The sequence below is a fragment of the Enhydra lutris genome, unplaced genomic scaffold (genome assembly GCF_002288905.1).
Source record: "Enhydra lutris kenyoni isolate GAN:26980312 unplaced genomic scaffold, ASM228890v2 scaffoldscaffold22, whole genome shotgun sequence".
Lineage (NCBI taxonomy): Eukaryota > Metazoa > Chordata > Mammalia > Carnivora > Mustelidae > Enhydra > Enhydra lutris.
The window spans coordinates 27,907,261-27,927,433 of NW_019154106.1; the positions used below are offsets into that span (position 1 = coordinate 27,907,261).

General features: G+C 48.7%; 1 protein-coding gene across 1 annotated transcript; it reads left to right on the forward strand.

Annotated features, from left to right (window-relative positions):
- Positions 1-9,069: 9,069 nt before the first annotated feature.
- Positions 9,070-10,992, forward strand: LOC111149409 (chromosome unknown C11orf91 homolog). Its single transcript, XM_022506447.1, has 2 exons — positions 9,070-9,565; positions 10,907-10,992. The coding sequence occupies exons 1-2, from the start codon at positions 9,070-9,072 to the stop codon at positions 10,990-10,992; spliced, it is 582 nt and encodes a 193-aa protein (XP_022362155.1).
- Positions 10,993-20,173: the final 9,181 nt, after the last annotated feature.

A 20,173-nucleotide genomic window follows, 5' to 3' on the forward strand; every position in this document is an offset into this window, starting at 1 on the left:
AGGCACGAAGCTGACCAGAAGTAGTACAAACCGGACATCCTCTCTCTTGAGGGGAACTTGATGGTGTGGGGTTCTCTGCTCTGGGTTTCACATGTATTTCCGTCTGTGCTATCATCATCTCACTTTGCTTAAGAGAAAACTACATTTGGAGAAATTAGCTGAATTGCTCCCAGTGACCAAGGTTACACGTTGGGAAGTCTAGAGTTCACACTCAGCTCCCCAAGTTAGCCACTCCACTGCCCTGTGACCTTTAGCACATACCAACGTGACTTTGGGGGACATCCTGGAAGGAGAGCCGGGTGCTTTCTTGCTTTGAAGCGATTGATTCCTGCCTCTTCTTAGAAACAAAAACATTAAATACAGTTGTTTTCACTGAACAGTGAGGTTAGCCAACAGGGTGAGCTTTATAGAACCCAGATAGGCCTTTCTTTTTTTTTCGTTTTTCTTTCTTGGTTGTGTTTGGGTGGGGTTTTTTTTTTTTTTTTTTTTTTTTTTATTTTTTTTTTGGTTGTGTTGGGTTTTGTTTTTTTTTTTTTTGTTTTGTTTTTTTGTTTTTTGGGTTTTTTTTGTTTTTTTGTGTTTTTTTTTTTTTGTTGTTGTTGTTGTTTTTGTTTTTTTTGCAGATAGGCCTTTCTAGAAACATAATTCCAAAATACAGGGTTTGCCACAGTCTGTTTCCAAGGCCCACTGCCTCGTAATTATTTCGTTTTAGGATAATAGCAGTTGAGGGCGTGGATTTTGTAGTTGGAAACCCGGGTTCTGATCCTGTCTCTGCCACGAATTGGCTAGGTCTCTAGACAAGCTTTTGGACCCTCTCTGAACTCTGGCTTCCTGCTCCTAGCAGTGAGGCTTGCAGTCTTGCATTTGGAAAGTGTCTGGCAGGAAGTGGGCTATAATAAAAACACAGGTTACACAGAGTCCAGAGTCTGGGGTGGTTAAATGAAAGAAATCTGAGAATCTCCAGTGAACACATTGTTGCATTCCCTCCACTGGCTTTGGCATAAGGAGAAAATGACCAGACATCTTATTTTCACATTGCTTAATGCAGGTTTGTGCACCCTAAGATTCTTGGTGAAACTAAAGCTTCCTATTTATACACACATTATTTTGGAGTAAAGTAAATAATCACAGAACTTCTAGCTGGGTACCTATGAGGCTCCATTGTGGCTAAGGATGCTCTCCTTTTCCCCAGCAGCCATGCAGGTCCATAGCCTCTGGGAGAGGAGGGGCAACGGGGGCAGGGGGATAGGGAGACAGCACAGATCCTGCACGGCGCAGGTGCACTGAACTGGGAAACACAGTTCTTATGTTGTGCAGTGAGGACCTTCATCTCTGCGATCGGCTTCCCTGAGGGTGTGCTGTCCCCATCCTCGCCGTCCTTGGCTCTCTGCAAGCTATCCGACCCCATTAGGTCGATCCCATAAACAGACCACACTCATGCTGGCTCAACTAACGCCACCCAATCTGGCTGCAGGTTTTATATATGTCAGGCAACCTACAATGTCAATGCTGATAAGAGGCAGTGGCCCTCCTCCAAAGCAAACAGCTCTCGTGCATTGGTGTGGCACGGTGTTATGCCAGAAGTGGAACTGAGAGTTCGTAAACTCTACTGCTCTAGACAAAATGGGACGGCACTGAATTTTCAACCCTGGAGTGTCGTGGTCACAACTTGAGGGCTTACCGTGTGCTGGGCACTATGCCAAACACTATGTGTACAAGTTCACTTAATTTTTCTCCGTAACTATGACTAGTATTGACTGTCTATCCCCAAAGTCAGGTCCATCTGCACCATATGTCCCTCTGTTCTTTTTGGGTGCTCGAATTAGTTTGAGAAAGTTTCTGTTCTTTGCAGCCAAATATCCCTCACCAAGACATCTACTAGTGAAAAGGGTTAACTGACAGTTGCTAACTAAACCACCCTCCTCCCTGAGCTATGGGGAGCAGGTAAAAGCACACTAAAGATTGGGATGGAGATAACATGTGTATAAGAGGTGAATAATGTAGCTTTGGCCCTTTTTCAAGAGGTGGGTTAACAATAAAATCCTACTGCGACAGTCCTTTCCTTAAAGGCAGTACCTTTGCAGCATGGTCCTAGAAGGGTCTGTTTCTTGGCGCCTGAGACCAACTAGCTCAGAGGCTTTGAACTTACTATGTCACCACCCGAGCCTCTGTGTCATCACCAGCTGTAACCACGGCACCTATCCTCAGGAACGGTGGACTTTCAGCCTCCCAGCCTCTGTTGCCCCCACCTTCTGGTAGCAGGAGCATACTCACCTTTTAGGGAATTCCTTCTACTCTGTAAGTGCGGTGTTGCTGGGATTGTTAGTAAAAGTAGCCTACCCTCCTCCAGCCAAAAGTTGGGCATGTTCTCACCTGGAATTTAAGTCTCCGGTGGGGTTCTGCAAGGACTGAAAAAAAATGTTTGTGGCTGAAGGTGTGAGCCCCATAGGAAGGCTGCAAGTAATAGACAACCCAACTTAGAGTAGCTTAATCAGACAGAGTCTGATTTCCTTGCATAAACAGTCTGCAGGTAAGCAGCGGCTGGCATCAGGTCAGCTGCTCAACAATGTCTGGGCTTCCCTCCTGATCACAAAGTGATTGCAGAAGTTCCAGCATTCCATCCAAGTTTAAGGCAGGAAGAGGAGATCAAGGGAAAGCTTCAGTTGTTTCTATCACTCTTATCAAGAAGAGTACAGTCTTTCCCAGAAATCTCCCAGCTATCTGGTTGGAACCGTGTCCCATGGCCACCCCTACCTGAAAAGAGGACCACACTGAACAAGCTATTGATCCCCCTGCTTCCTGACCCTGAAGTTGCCTTGCTTTTTGCTCCTCCTAAACCTAATCTTCAAGCTTTCAAGTCCTCGGCCTCTCTCATAGGCCTCCATGTAAATTCTCAGTGTCAACTTCTGTTGCTTGTGCTCAGAAAATTCTGACAGCCCTACCCTCTAAGTGTTGCTGTCAGGATGACAAGAGAACGCGGAATACTAAACGGTCAGTAAGTGTTAGCTACGACGATTTTACCCAAGGTTGCACAGCTCGTTGGAGCTGGTCAACCTTCCAAGCCCCTGTATGCTCCATTCCACTAAATTGCCTCTCAGGCTCCAGTTTATTAAACAATTTGCTCACTCTGCAAGTACAGAGGGACACGTCGACCCAGGGAAAAAGAATAAGGACTGAACTGTATTTTCTAGAAACTTTTATAAGTAGTAGGCATTGTGAAGGCAAGTGGGCATGCCTGGCCCCCAGGTCCAGACCAACACAATGGTTAATTCAGATGAGTAATAAAGGAGAGCTGTTCCCAGAATAGCTGGCCCCTTGAATTGTGGTACAGGCAACTTCCAAGCAGAGCCAGGCCACTGCCAGGAAGAGGACAGGGGCCAGATGCCCGGCTGTGACCCTGCCCTGAGGGCTGGGGGCCCATGGGGAGGCCGGAGGAGGTGCCAGTGGGGTCTACCCCCCTGTTTAGAATGCCAGCTCTGCTGCTAACCAGCCACAGGCCCTCAGATGAGGTGCTTAACCTTCCATGCCTTATTTTCTCATCTGGAAAATGGGGATAATAACACCTAGTGCTTGGTCATTAAGATTAATGGAGTTAAGACAAGTGCGTGACATGCAGCAGCCTCGCTTGGTGAGTTTGTTATCACTATCCTTGGCGGGACAACCAAGCTGTGGTTTCCGGAGTTTAGGCCTTGCTAAATTATCCAGAGTGGGTTTGGTTAAAAGTGACATTAGAAGTGACATCCCCCCTTCCCTGCTCCATTTTCCTCATCAGTTTACCAGGGCTTAATGGTGAACTAAAGAATCCACCCACAACTGTATTATCACAATAGCTGGTCTTTATTGAGCACCTATTATATGTCCCAGGTACTGCTTATTCATATCTTCATCAAACACACCAAACCTGGGGCATCGATGTCGTCTTCATTTTATCCACCAGAAAATGGAAGTTCAGAGAGCTGACATGATCTCCCCCAACTCACAGAGTCGTGGGTTCAAGCCTCCATTCTGGCTGCAATAACAAAATACCATAGACTGGGGGCCTTGAGCAACAGACATTTATTTCTCACAGGTCTGGAGGGTGGAAAGTGCAAGATCAAGTCTCTAGCATATTCAGTGTCAGGTGAAAACTCACTTCCAGGTTCACAGACATCCATCTTCTTCCAGTGTCCTCACGAGGCAGTTGGGGCAAAGGAGATCTCCGGGGCGCCTCTTCTAAGGGCACTAATCCCCTTCATGGGGGCTCCATCCTCATGAGCTCATCACTTCCCAAAGACCCCACCTCCTAACACCTTCCTCTTGGGGATAGGATATCAACATAGAGATTTGTGGGGACACACACATGTACTCCATCGCAACCCTGTTGTACTCCGAGCCACAAGCACTACATGTCCCAAAAAGACATCCGGAGCCACAACGGGCTTGGCAAATCACCATGTGCCTATAAAGGGGCTGGGCCCCTGGGCAGGATGAGACCACCAGCCGTGCGTCTAGATGCAGAGCTAAGGTGCTGAAGGGCAGTGGGAGGCCCAGGGGAGCAAACCCAGAAGAAGCTTTCTTATCTCCAGCAGGCTATGATGAGGGAACCAACAACCCATGCTCTTCCTGGCTGAACAAGGCTTGGGCGGGGGAAATTATAAACCCCAACCGCCATGAGAGAGTTGGGAGAAAACCCCCACCCAACTGTGTCACCTGTCTTAAGGGTAACATGCCAGACCCCCTTCTCCTGAGATGGGAGATAGATGAGTCTCGAGAGAGCACCAGGCCTGTCTTTGGCCCACTCTCCTCTGTGCCAGTAAAGGCCCTTCCCCTGCGGACGAGACCTGAGGTTTTCCCACCGGGCCTGGCCCTGGAGAGCTGAGCTCAGTTCAGAGGTTCAGTCTTGGCAAACCCACCTGGTTTCTTTTCTTTCTTTCTTTCTTTTTCTTTCTTTTTTTTTAAGATTTTATTTATTTATTTGACACACAGAGAAATCACAAGTAGGCAGAGAGGAAGGCAGAGAGAGAGGGGGAAGCAGGCTCCCTGCTGAGCAGAGAGCCCGATGCGGGACTCGATCTCAGGACCTGAGATCATGACCTGAGCCGAATGCAAAGGCTTAACCCACTGAGCCACCCAGGTGCCCACCCACCTGATTTTCAGACCTAGAGCCACGTCCTCCAACAGACCTGTATCTGCGAAGAAGGACCTGGGTGAGTGTCTCTCGAAGCTGGATCCAAGTGCAGGCAGGAAGCTTGGGTGTCAGAAATCAAATCCCTTCGGCCCCAGCAGGTTGGCACTTAATGGGGAATTTGAGTAGCGAGGCAAGTGCTGCAAGAGCTTTTTGAGCCCGGGGAGGGAAAGAAAGTTTCTATTTAAAACAGATGTAAAAACAAACAAACAAAAAACAGATGTAAGCCTGCTCTCCGTTTTCATCACCAACTTGACGTTACCAGACACGTGTTTACAGAACAAATTTGTAGGGTTTTGCCTTAACCCCTGCGGTTTGTTAGTACCCCATAAGGACTTCACCTCACTGGGATTTGCCTCAGTGCATGCTCATTGTAGCATTTTCCCGTTGTGCAGTTGTTAGAGGAAACCGCCTTTCTTTTAATCTACCACTTGTAACATCAGGATTGTTTTATAATTAGGCCACCCAGGATAAACACTGTTCAGATTACCCTGAAGTTAGGGCGAAAAGTCTGTAAGCTTTTTCTCTTTGAATGGATATATATGAATAAAAATGTGATTAGATTACATCATTTAAAAAACATACTGCAAAATCGCTTTCCCTTCTAAGGCTCTTTAATATATAATAAGAGTTAACATCACTGAGCATGTTCTATGGCCAGGTACTTAGACGGCCTCATTTTAATCTTGCCAATTTAACGAGGAAGTACCATTGCTATTCTCATTATACAGATTAAAAAACTGAGGTTCAGAAAGGTTCATCCACACAGCTCAGTACATAGTAGATCCAGGAGTTGGTCCCAGGTCTGAGTCCAAAACTCTGGTTCTTACCACTACTGTGATTCTATAGAAGTAGGAAAAAATCTTTTCCTCTACCCTCTTAGGTTCAGTAGCTGGGTCATGTGGATTAAACCAACATAAGACAGATTAACAGTAGATAAGATTTATTTTGCATGCACTTGGGGCCTCACAGAAAAGGTGTGAAAACCCAAAGAAACATTTGGGCTTGAAAGCTGATAAGCCATTCTAACAAAAGGTGATAAAATTGTAGACAAGGGACAAGACAAAGAAAAAGAGGGTTGGTCTTCTAGAAGTCATAAATTGTGGGAAGGTGGATACATGGGGGAAACTCATTGAAGATTTGGGTTGTATAATAAAATTAGTTTATTCAGACTCAAGTCAGTGACATCTCCAGTGAGAATTATCATCTCTCTTTCCTGGTATGGGAGTGGGGAGCAGATACCTTCACCAAGGGAAATTGATATTACCCTCACCAAAGGAAATTTATACCCTGCTTTTAGGCAGAAAGGGAGAGGACAGAACTTCTCCTGTGTCTGTCTTTCTCAGCTGCCTTCAATTTACAATAATCTGTATCCCAAAGTGGCATATTTTGGTGTGCTATATTCTGGTCCCCTCAGTTCCCCAAACACATAACACTGTTTTAAAAGTTCTCAAATAGGGGGACGCCTGGGTGGCTCAGTGGGTTAAGCCTCTGCCTTCGGCTCAGGTCATGATCTCGGGGTCCCAAGATCAAGCCCTGCATTGGACTCTCTGCTCAGCAGGGAGCCTGCTTCCTCCTCTCTCTCTGCCTGCCTCTCTGCCTACTTGTGATCTCTGTCAAATAAATAAAATCTTAAAAAAAAAAAGTTCTCAAATAGGAACACCTGGGGGGTGCAGTCTGTTAAGCACCCAGCTCTTGGTTTTGGCTCAGGTCATGATCTCAGGGTCATGAGATGGAGTCCCAAGTCAGGCTCCACACAGAGTCTGTTGGAGACACTCCCTCCCACTCTGTCCCTCCCCCCTCCTCAAATAAATAAATAAATCTTTTTTTAAAAGTTCTCAAATATTTATTGAGCTCTATTATATGCTCAACATCATAGGCTGAATTCTTGTCCTAAAGGAGCTGGCACTTAAGTACAGGGAAGACAAACCTGCTCAGCTTCAGACAAGCCCCTCCGTGGGGACAGCTGCTCTTTACACTTGGACAGAGTTTCTAAGTTTCCAAGTAAGTCACACACATCATTCTGTCTTCTGTTAGATCATCACAAACAACTGTATGAGGTAGCCTGGTGCTGTTATTTTTATTTTACAGGAAACCCTCTTAGAAGTCAAGCAACTTACTCAAAGATATGCAGCTTGGGCATCTGAGTGACCGCTGTTCCGCTGTATATGTTACAGAATTTTTGTCCCCTTCGTGCCTGAGGTTCTTGGTCATGCCTCTTGGAAGAATGAAGAGGTAGACCAGACAAAGAGTGGTGGGCAACAAAGCAAAGTTCATTGAGCAAGAGTATTAAGCTCCCAGAGAGGGAGGGGAGCGTGAGTGGGTTACTCCCAGAGTGTCTAAGTTTAAGGGTTTCTATGAGCTCTTCGTGGAGCTGTCTTAAGCAGTCACGATATGCTGAATCATGCCACCAGGGCTTTAGTCAGATATCTGCCTACTTATTAGGTTAATGTCTCTGTGCTGATGGTCTTCTTTTGCTGACATCTGTGGGTGTGTCTTAACTGTCCCTTGCCTCTGATATTGCCGAACGCTTTGTGGTTAATTGTCTTATTTAAGGACGTTTTGCAGAAGTCATTTCTGCAAAGGCTGCAAAGCAAAATGTTAGTGTGGTCCTTTCTAAGCTGCAAAACAGGCCATCAGTGCTGTTTTATTTTAGCTGTTCTGACTCCCTATTTCCTTGTTGGGACCCTTGTCCTGACTATCTAACTGTCCAGGTCACTCCTAACATCTACACACACACACACATACATACATGTACACACACACACACACACACACACACACAAACCCCTATATGAACCATATGTATACAGCCAATGCATATATGCAGCATTTGCCAGTGGAGCTCCTACTGACTCAGATCTTGGCTAGCCCCCACCCACCTTTGTCCATTTACACCAATAATCACTAGGGGGAGGCTTTCAAGGAAATTTACCTCCCCTCAGTCTGTGGCTAATAACACAGGCTACTCAGGTAAAATGAGCAGGACAAGCCTCTTGGACAGTATGTACAGGTTCCTCTTAAAGCATGGGTAAGCTATTCGAGGTGGGTTCAGCAGGATTATTTTGGTGGCTTGTTTCCTGTTAATGCCTAATAATGTGTCTGGAAAAGAACTAAAGTAAACTGCATTTCATTGAAGACATTCTACTTCAGATCTATTACAAATTCATACCAGGGTCCCGTTCTCTAGAATCTTTCACAACACTGGGAAATTTGGCAGAAACATGCGTTGGCTCTAACCTCCGATCCCCATCAACCTCTTCTCCTTTGCCTCCTGTTGTAGAGGAAGAAAATTCATCTCCCCAGATACTTTGCAGCGAGAGGTGCTAAGGCTGTGGCAGGGGGCGGGTTTCTAGGAAATATTTTTCTCCCTGCGAAAGGAAAGGAAGACTGGAAAGTGTATTTTTGCAGTTCTGGCCAGCTCCCTGCTTCCTGTTCTTGTCTGAGGTTCTGTTGGGAAGGGAGATGTGAGATGGGAGGTAGGGCCAGGGGCGCAACAGCAGAGGAGCGAGGCCTGTGGAAATGTAGAGGCGTTGGGAACAGTCGAGGGGAGGGACCGGATCGGAGGCTGGAGGACAGCGGATGTGGGGCGATCGCCGAGCGTAGCGGAAAACCAGGGGTGCGGATAGGGCGGACGAGAGCGCGCCTGCAAGACTCCCAGACCTCCCGCTCTCCCCATCCTCTCCCACAGCAAGGACTCAGCCAGCCGTCAGTGGGCGGGGCACGTTCTGGGGCGTGGCAGGCCGGACCTTAGAACTCCGCCCGTTCGGGGCGGGGCTGGGCGAAAGGGCGGGGCCGCGCTCCGTCGGGGCGTGGCCTGTAGAACCTCAGAATCCCCGCGACTCCCGGCTGAGGCGCGCGTCTCCCGGCGCGGGGTTCCTCCCACGCAGCCTCCCATTCAAAAGATGCCGAAGGGGCGGCGCGGCAGCCAGAGCCCTACCATGAGCCAGCGGCCGGCCCCGCCCCTCTACTTCCCTTCCCTCTACGATCGTGGCATCTCCTCGTCCCCTCTCAGCGACTTCAACATCTGGAAGAAGCTCTTCGTGCCGCTGAAGGCGGGCGGGGCGGCGGCGGGCGGGGCGGTGGCGGGGCGGCCCCTGCCCCAGGCACCCCAGGTTCCGGCGCCCCCGCCGCCGCCGCCACCGGGCCTGGGGCCTCCCAGCGAGCGTCCCTGGCCTCCGCCCTGGCCCTCCGGCCTGGCCTCCATCCCCTACGAGCCTCTGCGCTTCTTCTATTCGCCACCGCCGGGGCCCGAGGTGGCTGCCTCGCCACTGGCCCCCGGCCCCACGACCCCCCGGGTCGCCTCCGCCTCCCACCCCGAGGAATTGTGCGAGCTGGAGATCCGAATTAAGGAGCTGGAGCTGCTCACCATCACTGGGGACGGCTTCGACTCTCAGCGCTGTGCGTGACCTTGCTCGAGTCCCCTCTTAGCCCGCCTTGGCTCGCTCCTTGGCTCCCTCCTTGGCTCCAAGCCTTCCTAAACCTCTCCCCTGCAGTGTGGCCTCCGGCCCAAACTCCAGCCCCCAGGAATCCCAGATCCCAGATCAACTCCTCCAGCACCCAGCCACACCTCCCGGCGCCCCGACGCCCCCATCCTGGATTTCAACCGATGTCTTCCCTCATCACAGTCAGGATTTCATGAACACTTTTGGCCCAAACTCCACCCTCCTTCCATCCTGAGCCTGTTTGGTAATCTGAATTATGAGCCTCTAAACCTAGAACTCAAACCACCACAGCCCCCATCCTGCACTTTAAACTTTTACACCGTGACCCCCCCCACCCCCACCGTGGTAGTAATATTACCATCACCCACCACACACACACCCTACCTCTACAGACCTGAGCTTTAGTATTTATTTTCAACTTTGGTCCTGAATGGGAGGAGGTGGAAGCAAATGTCAGTTGGTGTGTCTGTAGGTAAGACACTCCAACCTAGGTCTGTAGATGGGAATTGTGCAAGACCCAGGAAGCCCAAGGACAGATCATCTAGGGGCTTTGGGGCCTTCCACTTCTCAGTGCTGAAAGGAAACCTCCCTGTGAACCCTGGCCTTGATCCTGGAAGCTGTCTCACCAGGGTCCTGAGCTCTGCCCTCTGACTGAAGGTTTAAAGTCTTAGGGATCTGGACCAGGACAGACCAGGTGTGCGATATGGGTAGGATTCCTCTAGCTTGCAAGCTAACTGATCCTTCCCATTGGAGGGTAAAGTCAAGTCTGATTCTACTCCCATAAGGACCTATCACACTGTGGAATATTCAGTAGCCATAAGCTGTTCTGCAGACTTTGTCTTCCCATGACCTGTTCTGACTAAGGCTTATAGTATACCAATGGAGGAGGGGATATTGCTCTAGAAAGACCATCCCCACTATTGTAAAACAAAACAAAACAAAAACAACAGGTTAAATTGGCTCCCCTGCCATACAGGGAAGGAGAGTATGAAATTACCTAAATGTTCAGGTTAATGTGACCATGAGAATCGTCCCCAACTCATCAGGCATCCCCTGTAAGGTCCTTTTCCCCACAGCCATGGAAAGAATTCCTAGAAGACAGGCTTGTCTAAGTCCTGGATTTCTTTACTACATATTCTTCACTTAAACATGTTTTGTCTGTTAGGGTATTTTTCCTACCCATGTTGGGTTTTGGGTTCATGCAGGGAACACACAATTGCTTCCCAGAAGCTTACTTTGGAAGTGTTAGAAAAGCCCTTATCTTTACTACAGCTGTGTTTGTTTTGTTCTCCTGCAGATAAATTCTTGAAGGCACTGAAAGATGAAAAGTTACAAGGACTGAAGACAAGGCAGCCTGGAAAGAAGTCGGCCTCTCTCTCCTGAGGAGCTGCCCACCAGAGCCTGGGCAGCCACCTCCTTAGGTGTTAGTGCTTAGATAATGTGTCCCGTTTGTTGTCATTTCAAAGATCGTTATTTTCTGTTCTGTATTTACTGCTGTTCTCACTGCTCCCAGCATGTGCTCCACATACAGTGCCCACTTGTGGGGTAAATCTCATGGTCTGTCTCCTCTCTGTGCTGCTGCTGGGGAAGGTCTCTCACAGGGTCTGGAAGCTGCTGAGACCATAGGAGGGGACACCCAACACTGCCACGTGAAAGGAATTGGGAAAACCCAAGGGAAATATGTATTTGGTTTGCTGTTTCCCTGCTCAGAAATGTTCTTTAAAGCCTGAAACAAACGGTTTGTTCTCAAACAGCTTTAGACCTGGGAAGTGTTTTGTTTAATAGTTTTTGGGCCCAAAAAACTCTGATAATCTGATCAAAGCTATGGTCCTTCCTAGAAAATCACATATTCAAGAAATATGAAGGGCTTGTTATGTGCCCTCCGAGATTCAGAATTGGGAGTGGGAGAGACCTAGACAATAAACACAAGTAAGTAGATCAAAATACAATATCACTGATGACCTGCCAAGGGGTAAACAAAAACAGTAGGGCAAGGTTGCTCAGGAGGGGTCAGAGGAAAGCGAGGTGGCGTTTCAAATATGATTTCTGGAAGAGGTAACATGTAAACAAGGTGTGGAGGAAGTTGAGATGTGACAGCTGGGGGAACGTTCCAGGCACAGGGGGGCCAGGGCAAAGGTTGAAGGTGGAAGCATACGGGGTGTTTGAGGCCCGCAAGAACCCAGGTGGCTGGAGCAGGAGGAGTGAGGGGAGCATGGTAGGGCTGAGTGCAGAGGGTCCTTCCCAGTGGGACTCTGCAAACATGGGACTCTGGGTTCTACTCCAAGTGGAGTATGGAGTAGTTAGAGGGTTTTCAGTGAGTGATCGCATCTGACCTGGGCTGCTAAGGTGAGAATAGACTAAGGCAGGAAGCATGGAAAGCAAGTAGGAGGCTTCATCACAATACAGCTAAGCCAGAAGCAGTGGTGCCGCCCAGTGTGGCCCAGGCCCCGCCGCTCTTTCCCCCTTGATGGGTCAGAGGTGTCTATGGCCTGCGGGGTACCCACCACGGCCACCACCCCTGCCGCCAGGTGCTGTCTCTCTGGCCAGAAGGAGCAAGAGCTCTGCAACACAAGCACACGAATAAAGAAGGAAGTATTTTAGGAAACAGTGTAACATTTTGACGCTTGGCATCTGGACTCCCCCGTGCCCTCATTCTGCCTGCAGCCACGGTAGATCCTAGCCAAAGAATTTGTGACATTTGGGCTTCCTGCAAAAGAGAACTGAAAGGAGCGAATCCGGCGTCTTAGAATTGCAGCGGGAGGCGGTGTTTGGGAGGGGGCGTGGTCAGCTCTGACCCATAGCACCGATCGCCCGGCACCACGTGCCTGAGACGCCCTCCTCGAGCTGACGAGGAGGCCTTAGTGTCGGTGACCTTGTAAAGAGTAGTTTTAGCTCAGTGAGGGGGATTTAACGCCTGACCAGAGTCGCTTTTAAGAGAAGGGGGTGGAGGTGAATTGGAGACCGAGGGTGGAGAAGACTCTTGAGAGGCGGTTAGCGGCCTCTTAGGGCAATAACTGGCAGGGCAAGCGGGGTTGAGAGGTCTTTATTAAGGGAGAAATTACTGCTTGTTTGTGGTCGGGCAGAGGGAGAAAAAGTGATGCTGTCGATGAGTCCTGGGTGGAATGATGTCCTCGAGTGGACAAGAGAGGTGGGACCTACTTTACAGTGGAAGGATCGGAGTTATGTGGAAGCAGAGACGACGGTTCCTCTGCAATCACAGGAGGTTCCGTCCGTGGTGAGCATGCAGATGCCGATAGATGGGGAATGGGTGCCCGGAACTCCGGTAAGTTGCAGACCCTTGCCCCAACGTTTGTGCAGCAACCTGTGTGCTTGAGGACGCAAATGCGCATGCCTGCAAGACCCAGCTGGAAACTGCGAAAGGGGTACAGGAAGCCAGGTGGAGAGTGGCTAACTGGGGAACCTGAGGGGGTGGAGGCGCGGAGGAGGTGGGGGTGGGGGTAGAGGCGGGGTGGGGGGGTGTGGAGCAGCTGACCCTGACTTCCCACTGCTTGTTGCCCAGCCAGGAGGGTAACACGCTGCCAGATCACAGCTCCTGCTTTCTAAATCTTAGCGATGAATTCAGATATTTCCAGAACACAATTCGGACCAAATAAAATAAAGGCTGGACAGTCCGGTAGAGTTTGTAACCTCTGCTCTACCCATAGCAGTCCTCTCATCCTGGTCAGGGATTCCAGGCCCGTCTCCCCTCCCCAGGAAAAAGGCAGATCTCCCCCCCCCTTTTTTTTTAAATATTGATTTTTTTTAATTTAAGGTTTTATTTATTTATTTGACAGAGATCACAAGTAGGCAGAGAGGCAGGCAGAGAGAGAGGAGGAAGTAGGCTCCCTGTTGAGCAGAGAGCCCCATGTGGGGCTCAATTCCTATCCTATTGCCCCTGGGGCTGACTGCTGTTGGAGAAGCTCCCTCCTTCACTCTGAGAAACTTCTGGCTGGCAAGGCCAGTGAGAGGGGCTAGAGAATTTTAATGAGGGTGGGGAAAACCAAGGGCGGTACATCCAGTGGGGGCCTGTTTCCCATTCCCTCTCCAGTCCCAGTAGCTCTGGCCTCCTGCTAACCCCTAACCTTACCCCCATTTGAACCCCCCATGTGCACAAGATTGGCCACCTCTGAAGGCGCAGAGGAAGACGATTGATATAAACAATCTCATCATCACCTAGTGGGATAGGCACTACTCTTGGCATGTTTTAGGGAATGAGGGAAGAGAGCTTCCCCCAGCACAAAATGGAAGAGACTGTTTGCCAAAGAAAAGGATGTTGGCAGATGAAAATGATAGGAGTCCTGATTGAGAGAAGAACATATTCGAAGAATAATAGCTGAAGGCTTTACATGCTCGAGCCAGCTTGAATAGCTCGTGAGCACCAACTGCTAAAATTCTGGAGTTTTGTCAGCTGGTTGTTAAATACAGCCATTATTAAAAATTAAACTGTGTCAACTCACAATTAGACTGTATTTACAACTAAGTTAAAGAATACTCAAAATCCATCACAGCCTATTTTGTTTCATTTTACATTTCCCTGTGTTCTTGAGGTGATGTCCATGACACCGCTATAGTTGGTGGAAATACTATCTAATAGTGTACTAACGTGTATTACTTCCTAAGAATGTCACATTGGCATAGGATATTGACCATCGTGAGAGTTTTTACACCACGGAAATTGGCGAATGTACAAATCATGTTTGTTCCTGCCCACCTCCACTCCCCCAAAGAGTTGGGTGTTAAACATTTACTAGCACACCACCAATTAAATGAGAAATAAGAATGCCACTTTGTTCATAACTGAGCTAAAGAGAAAGCTACTTTGAAGCATTTGAAGTTGGGTTGAAGGTATAAATGAGGCCCCTTTCTTCCTCTGGCCCCATTTGCCCACTCAGCTGTAGACGTTGAGGAGGCAGGAAAAACCCTGATCAGTCCTACCCCCAAGGCAGGCTTTACCTTGAAATAAATAGGCTTTCATTGAGCACATGGGGACTGACTTTTAAGATGTAGTAAGCCTGCCCACTGGTAATATGGTGCCAAAGGAACGTTCTGGACCCTGGCCAATCAGATTTGTGACTTCTACTTTCGGGTAATTAGGGCATAAGGGAGTACAGAGATAACAGCCTGCAGGTGGGAGACGGAAGTCCCTCCTCTCCAGTGGGAACCGTTTTGAGCAAGATGGAACACGAAACTTGATTAAGCGTGAAAGTAGCTATTTATATCACATCCCTTTCATCCACAGATCTGTTAGTCCTGAGAGAAATAGAAAATTCAAGTGAAATGGGAAAACCTCCTTCTGCTTAATGCAGGTAATTTGGACCCCACTCTATGGCCAAAGGAGTCAGGCAGGACCCAGCACCTGCAGGAACCTGGTTTCTCAGAACAGAAGAGAGATCCAATCACAGCTTCAAAGCTTTCCCTGGAGGTGAACACCACTGGGCGCCTCATGGCTCACTGGCATTTTCAACCAATGATTCTGTCTCCAGACATGTGACCTTGAGAAAGTCACCTAACCTCTCTGAGCCTGTATCCTCATCTGTAAAATGGAGATACTGCTCTCACAGGATGGTTGGGTGGAAGACAAGAAATAAGATGACAGATGTGAGACTGCCCCAGTTGGGAGTCATTATTATTATTTTCTGGTCTCACTGTTGGGCTATAGGTGCAAGGAGTGGAGGTGGCTGTGGGCTGTGACCTGGAAGGAGGCCTGCCTGCAGGGAGGGAGAAACTTCGAGCTTGCAGGGCCCCAAGGGCTCAGTCCTCCCCCAGGGATCAATCCTACAAGAAGTGATAAGGAGGTGAGTGGGGCCTGGAGGTAGTTTGGGAGGAGGTTTGAGTCTTTTCTGGAGAGGGCCAACCGCATTTCTCCCAAGCGGCATCATCTGCAGCAAAGCCGAGGGCTGAGCCCCTCTGCAGGTGGGTCCCCCAAGGGAGGGCTGTGGTCACCAGCCAGCGCTTCCGTCTGTCTACCCCAGGGCGTGGAAGTGCTACTAGAGGGGAATCTGGGAAATATATCAGGGGGCTGGGTTTCTTTTGGTTGTGGGGAAACAGAGGGCCCCTTAAACAGCTTACTTAAATAACAAGAGGGCTACCAGGAAGGTTCTCTGATTACAAGCAATAGAAACAAACATAAGAAAAATGTTTAAAAAATAAATAAATAAAATAAAAAGACATCCAGGCCTTTAGGAGGAAAGGAATGAGGGTGCTGCCAGCTCCACGCCAGCCACCAGTGCTTGGAGAGAAAATATGACTGGCCCTCCGCCCCCAGACTTCGCGTCCTTCTCTCTCCATGTCCCAGAGGCGGTGGCTGGTGTCCTGTGCCAGCAGCCCCCTCAGAGGCACTCAGAATGGAGGAGCCGCTGCCTTCCAAGATGCTGCCTGTCCCCTCCTGGGCCTCCTGCCAATCCAGCAGCCGCCCTCTTATCTCCGGCTCCATGCTCCTGCCCTGCCCTCCTGCCTCGCCCTCCTGCCTCGCCCTCCTGCCTCTCCTTCGTGGCATCCTCCTAACTTCACTCCTCAGTGACTCACAGGAACCACGATGGGCTCCTGGTTCACAGGACCGCTCCTGGTGAGCAATTTCCTATCACAGTTCCTCAGGGAAGAGGGAGGGTGGGGGAGGAGGATGGCTGGCTTGGAGGTAGGTCATGGAAGGTTGGTCCACTAGGAGAGTGGAGAGACAGGGCAGTCAAGGTCAAACAGTCCCTGGATGATTCAGCGGGACCGGAAGGAGTATTCCTCTCGAGGGAGGAGGACCTGTCAGTGAGCCCATCTATCCATTCACCCAGGGCTATTTATCTCATCTCAGAGTTTATTTGAATGCAGCGCATCCATCACTCTGAAAACACTGCCCATAAATTAAGCCTGTGTTCATTGTACTCACTCGTTCGTTCATTTATTCATCCAAGCCTCCTTTCAATGAAGCAGGTGCTTAATTTCTCTGAGCCTCTTCTCATTGGGAAAATGTACATGGCAATTCCCTGTGCCTGGGGTTGTTTCAAAATTACTGAGATAATGTGCGTAAAACCGCTCAGCTCAGGACCTGACACCATCACTTGGCTTGGTAGGGTTTTCTGGCCACGTTTCACATCAGGGTTTCTGGTCATGATTGTTGGGGGGATCCACTAGGGGGCAGCCTGAACTTGGAAGTGGGATGGAACAGATCCCCCCCCCCCTTCCCTTTCCAGTCCTCTCATATCCAGAAGTGCATTTATCAGCTTGTTCATTGTTATCCAGGAGAAAATCCAGTTTGGAAACCTGGAGGGAGGAGGACACATTGTGGCCATTGGCGGGGTTCACTGCAAAAATAAACACAGGTGCAGCCTGGGTCCTTTCCCTGAGGCTGCAGGGGGCTGCCTGTGGAGAGCCCCATTTTACTCCCACAGGGACGGGGTGCCGGGTATGGGGTGAAAGGGGTGGAGGATCTCTTCAGAACCAGTTTGAAGATGAAAGTCAGGTTCACATGAATAACCTGAAGCCGGACTGAACTCACTGATATTTATTGTTTGTGTGGGTCTACTTGGGCAGTGATGCCAACATTTCACAGACTGGGGGCTTAAACAACAGACATTTACTTCTCACAGTTCTGCAGGCTGGGAAGTCCAAGGTCAAGGTGCAGGCCCATTCCTGTTTCTGATGAGCTCTCTTCCTGGCTTGCAGTTCACAGAGAGAGCTCCAGTGTCTCCTCCTCTTCTTATAGGCACAATTTTCCCCTCTTGAGGACCCCACTCTCATGACCTCATCTAAACCTAATTACCTCCCACAGGCCTCTATCCCCAAATACCAGCATGTTGGGGATTAAGGCTTTGACCTATGGTTTTGGGGTGGGGGTGGCACATGTCAGTCTATAGCATCGTTTACATTGTATTCTCAGTTATTCCTCTCTCTCCTGTCATTTATCTACTTGTCCAACCATTAATGGATGACAATAGATAAATAGGCAGATAAACAGTCCATAAGTACATACATTTATACCTACTTACATATAAAAAGAATCAAACATAAATATATAAAAATAAAGATATTTATCTGTGGACTGCTATTTGCCTATTATCTGTTATTATTGTTATCCATGAATGGGTGGATGGTCTAGATCTATGTTGTCTAGTAGAACTTTCTGCAGTGGTAGAAATGTTCTAAATCTGTGCTGTTTAACATGGAAGCCGTTAGCCACATGTGGCCATTGAGATTTGGCATGTGTAGTGCAACTGAGGAACTGAATTTTAAATTTTGTTTCATTTTAATTATTATATTTCAGTTTAAGCTGGATTTGTGGCTGCTGTATTGGACCATTCAGGTCTAGACAGAGGTCACAGACACAGTTTCCCCTTTAACTGATTGGATCGTGTTGAGTTGGGAAAATCAGGGGTTTCACGCAGACTTTGTTTTCAGAGTTAACTGACGGGGAGTGGGTGAAAGTGGCATCTCTTTATAATGAGGAAACCAAAGCTCAGAGCGGTGACGCCTATAGGGGACAGAGCTGGTCAGCGGTGGAGCCTACCCACCACCTCCAGGTGGCAGTTCCTTCCTCTGTGTAAGCCTCTGGGTGATGTGGAAGGAGTCGCAGGACAATGAGGACAGCCCCACTTGACCAAGGTTCTCTGTGTGAGCTTGTATGCGTGTGTGCGCATGCGCCATGTACACGTACATGTGTGTATGCGTGCTCACACACCAGGTATGCGTGTGTGCGCGTGTCCTCGCGCGTGCGGTTGTGTGCATGAGCAGCCCTCTTGTAGAAGGAGGTTGTGTGAGTCTCTGCACGGGAAAGAGGACAGTGAGCAAACCTGAACTTTCACTGCACCCTTCTCCATCCATCCCGAACAGACCATTTATTTTTGGTGCATTTCAAGGACTGGTGTAATTTTATAGTCTGTTTTAGGGAGAGAGCAATATGCTCTGATGTGGCCAGTTCTAGCAATGGAAATGTTGTCTTGGGGTCTGAGCACAAGAGAGGCTGATGGGGTTTCAAGACACTCTTAGGGCTTCTTCCCACCCCCACTATAATGCCCCACCTACCAGTACCAACTATCAGCCACCAGTTACTGATGGACTCCTCTGTGCCAGGCTCTGCGCTCAGCACTGTACACCCTGAGTCTTACTAATATTTCCAGGCCCAACCCATGAGGAAGGATGTCCTTCCCACCACTTACAGAGCTGCCAAGACAAGTAGGACGTGGCCAAGCTGCTCCAGAACCCAATCACTTAAACCTTCAGCTCATTTTTTGGTAACTGGTTTCAAACTATGATATTTTCCCTCTTCCCCTTCTGCCCACCTCAGCCAGCTGCTGTCAAGGACCTTTGTGTGAGCTAATAGCCTAACCACCCAAACTGTGGACTCTCAAGCAGGAACAGGCAAGGTTTCTCCTGATTTCAGCACAGGAGAGCTTCACTTGAACAACACGGTGCCTGAGCAATTATGTGGGCGGTCTCCTTTTCCACAGGCTTACTGTTTGGTTCCGGTAGTGAGTCTCCCGTCCTTCTTACAGAGCTAACTGTCCTTGCTGCCAGACCTTTAAATACACCAAGTCCAGGTGTTTTTCAGGGACTTGCTTGATGGGACTAGGGTCAAAAGCCTGGGATGAGTTGAGTCTTTTGACTGTTCTGAAGACTGACTCCGGGGCATGGTGGGGCTGTCATCCAAAGGACATGTGGAACCTGTGGGAGTTCTCCGGCTTGGTCAGGTGGTGAAGGGCATTTCCTTTCACAGCACTGCTACCTGCCCGGGTGTCCTGAGCTCGCCTCTGTTCTGGGGACTTATGGGTGTCCTGGGCTTTTGAAAAGAGAGTTTGTTTATAGTGGGTGGCTAGAAGGGGCTGAGCATAAGGGTCACCCCTTCTGGGTGATCAATGGGCAATTGATAATGAGTTCCCTGATGCTAGAAGTATTCAAGGAGGCAAATAAATACCAACAATCCATCATGCTTATAGAGTACCATGCAGAGGTAAGCCAGGCATTCTCTCCAACCACTGCAGTCACGTCAGGGACTAGATCTTAGCTTCATTTCACAGACAAGGCTCAGAGAGGGGACATGACTTGTTCAAAAACTAGAATGAGGTGAAAGTGAGGTTCAAAGCCAGGTCTGGATGATTATAAGTCCTAAAATGGGGATCCCTTTACCCATGTGATAACAATGGGTATGGTATAGATTCTGAGCAAGAGTAAAACCTTTAAAAAAGATTTTCTGTCCTCTTACTCCCTGTGTAATTCAAAATCAAGACAATTCTCCCACTTCCACCCCGTGGTAACTACATTACTTTTTTTGCCCTAAATATCAAGTCATATTTAACACTCTCCATCTCCCTCCCACCTCCTGTTCATTCCCCTCCTGCTCTCCTTTTGAATACCTGCCTCACAGAAGCCCTAATTCTGCTTACACTTTGATGGGGTAAGCCAATGTCCTGCATACAGGGCATGAGGTTTATACTGTGTTGATTGCAGGGTACAAAGCTGGATAATTTCCCCACTGAATTCTCTTCCAACTCAAAGAGGCTGGGGTCCTATAATTTCAAAAATACCAAGATATATCCTTCCATCACATGGTGATTTCTAATATTCTGAGAATTTGCAAATG